Genomic DNA, 2,506 nt, shown 5'->3' with positions numbered 1-2,506 from the left:
AAAACAACAGTTTACAATTGGAACTTGAGAAAGAAAGTGCAATTCATAAAGATATTGTTCAAGAAAATTTTATTGACAGTCATTTTAACCTCACCTATAAAGCAGTAATGGCTATGAAATGGGTCAGCACGTACTGCAATGAGGCTCAGTATATGATGAAGACAGACGATGATATGTATGTAAACACGGATTCTCTAAAAATTGCTCTTGATCAGTATGAGGACCTTTTATATGAATCCATTGGAGGATATTGCTGGACGAGGGCAACTCCTCTGAGACAAAGAAGTTCTAAATGGTACGCATCGTACCGGATGTATCCACAGAAGATCTATCCGGGTTTCTGTTCCGGAACCGGATATGTAACTTCGGTTCACATGGCTAGGAAATTGTTTGAGATTTCCCCTCATGTTCCCTTCTTCCACCTAGAGGATGTGTATATGGGGCTTTGTGTCTATGCTCTTGGTCTGACCGTGACTTCGATCAAAGGGTTCAATTTAGACCGTGTCCCCCTTGGTTGTGACTATAAAAGCAAAGCAGTGATTACTTCACACCAATTAGAACCGGACCTTCTTATTTCAATATGGCATTTAAATTGTTAACAATAACTAGCCAAAACTGGTGTGCATCATTACCGCTACATAGTCATTACCGCTACTATGGAACGCCACCACTGCCTTATAGCATACAACTATGCATTTATTATGTCAATTTATCATTACGTGATGTGTACATATCTTTACGTTATGTCCATTTTTTATGAGATGATGTAAATATATCTTAACATCATGTCAATGCTGCATTACATGAAGTAAATACATCCTTTCATTATGTCAGCACTTCATAACTTGAAGTAAAAAAATCATTATGTGAAGTGATAATGTGTTTACATTGTGTTAAAACTTTATTGCATGAAATGAATTTTTCTTTACATCATTTCATTTTCTTAATATGTGAGGTCAAAATTGCTTTACGTCAAGTAAATTGTGTTTTATAAATAAACTTACCATTACATGAAGTCAAAAGCCCATTACATTTTGAAAGTGTATATTTCTATTTTATCAAAGCATTATTACGTGATATTGATTTATCTTTATTTTACGGCGAGGGGCATCATGATGTGAGGTGAACACATCGTACCTTTATGTCAGTGCTTTATTACGTGGTGTAAAAAGGGTATAACATAATGTGAACATATCTTTATATTACATCAATACTTTATTACATTATGTCAAAACTCCATTCCGTGATGTGGATATATAATTACGTTATGTCAACTCTTTCTTATGTGATTGAAAAAATATCTTTATATTGTGTTAACTCTTTATCATGTTGATTCCAAAGTTCATTAGCTGATGTTAAAAAAACATTTACATTATCTCAAAGCTGTATATCTAGTATATAATGAATGTTGACGACCGTTTTTAATGACTGGTAAGAAGGGGGGGGGTCCTGATTGATTAGGACAAATTATAGGCACATAATATCAACCCCCTCTTTTTCCAGACATACTAGTAACTTGACTATAGAAAATGTAATGTTCATTGAAACTGTATAGCCCCCCACCCCCACTGGTTGTTGAAGTATAATCCACTAAGGGGAATGTAAGATATCTAGAAAAATATAGGACTGATCGAAGTTGGACCCCTCTCCCCGAAGTAGGATTTCGGGCTTGCACTTTTTTTTCTTGGCTTGTCAATTTTTTTTCGGGTAAATGATTTTTTTTTTCTGGCTGACCTCCTCTTTCAAAAAAAGATGCTACGTCACTGGAGTTAGTAATTTTTTTTTAATCATTCCAGGGCCAGAATTCTATTACAAAAATCTACCAGTCGCTCATCTAAATCAATTGAATATGCCTTAGTAAGCATGCATGGGCACATATCAGTGGCAGATATGGGAATCTTGAACAAGGAAGGGGGACGGTATATGTTGGAGACCAAGAGCGGAAAGCGGAGAAGCTCTCAGGCTTTATAGTTTTATAAAAAAAGTTTTCAACTTAATTCAGCTAAGCTTACTGTGAAACTAATGCAATGTCCTTCAAAGTTTAAGACTTTTATTACAAAAAAATTCAAAATAAACAGAAAAAAAAATGATTGCTGCACGACTCATAATATTTGATTCAAGATTTGTCAATCATTTGTCGCTTAAAGTTTTCATTTAAAGATGTCATTCCCAAATCGCTGAGAATCTCTTCTACGACAGTTTTTTTTCTCCCGCCATTTTTAGTGCTTGCGGAACGCGGAAAATACGTTATGCTCATATAAAGGCCGAGGATACCCGTGTTCGCATAACGTAATAGTGAATCGACATAATGTAGAAGAGTGCGCACAGTATGGCATGAGCTTTTCACATCAGTTAATAAAAACTAAGATCTCATGAAAAGTAAACATAACGAAATGCAAGTTGACGAAATATAATTGTAGTATTGTAAATGTGTTGAAGGAGTTAACACGATGCAATAGTAGTGTGGGTTAATGTCATAAAGAGTTGACATAATGTAATGGAAGGT

The 2,506-nt window shown here is 35.0% G+C and overlaps 1 protein-coding gene across 1 annotated transcript; it reads left to right on the top strand.

Annotated features, from left to right (window-relative positions):
* Positions 1-5: 5 nt before the first annotated feature.
* Positions 6-613, top strand: LOC134254460 (beta-1,3-galactosyltransferase 1-like; the record flags this gene model as incomplete). The annotated part of the gene is made up of 1 exon (XM_062736968.1): positions 6-613. A coding segment is annotated over one exon (594 nt), but the record flags the coding sequence as incomplete, so codon positions are not given.
* Positions 614-2,506: the final 1,893 nt, after the last annotated feature.

Source organism: Saccostrea cucullata, unplaced genomic scaffold (genome assembly GCF_032062105.1).
Source record: "Saccostrea cucullata isolate Sc308-1 unplaced genomic scaffold, CSIRO_AGI_Scuc_v1 ctg18789, whole genome shotgun sequence".
Classification (NCBI taxonomy): Eukaryota; Metazoa; Mollusca; class Bivalvia; order Ostreida; family Ostreidae; genus Saccostrea; species Saccostrea cuccullata.
The sequence above is the reverse complement of the archived record's forward strand: the minus strand, read 5'-3'. Positions and strand labels throughout refer to the sequence as shown.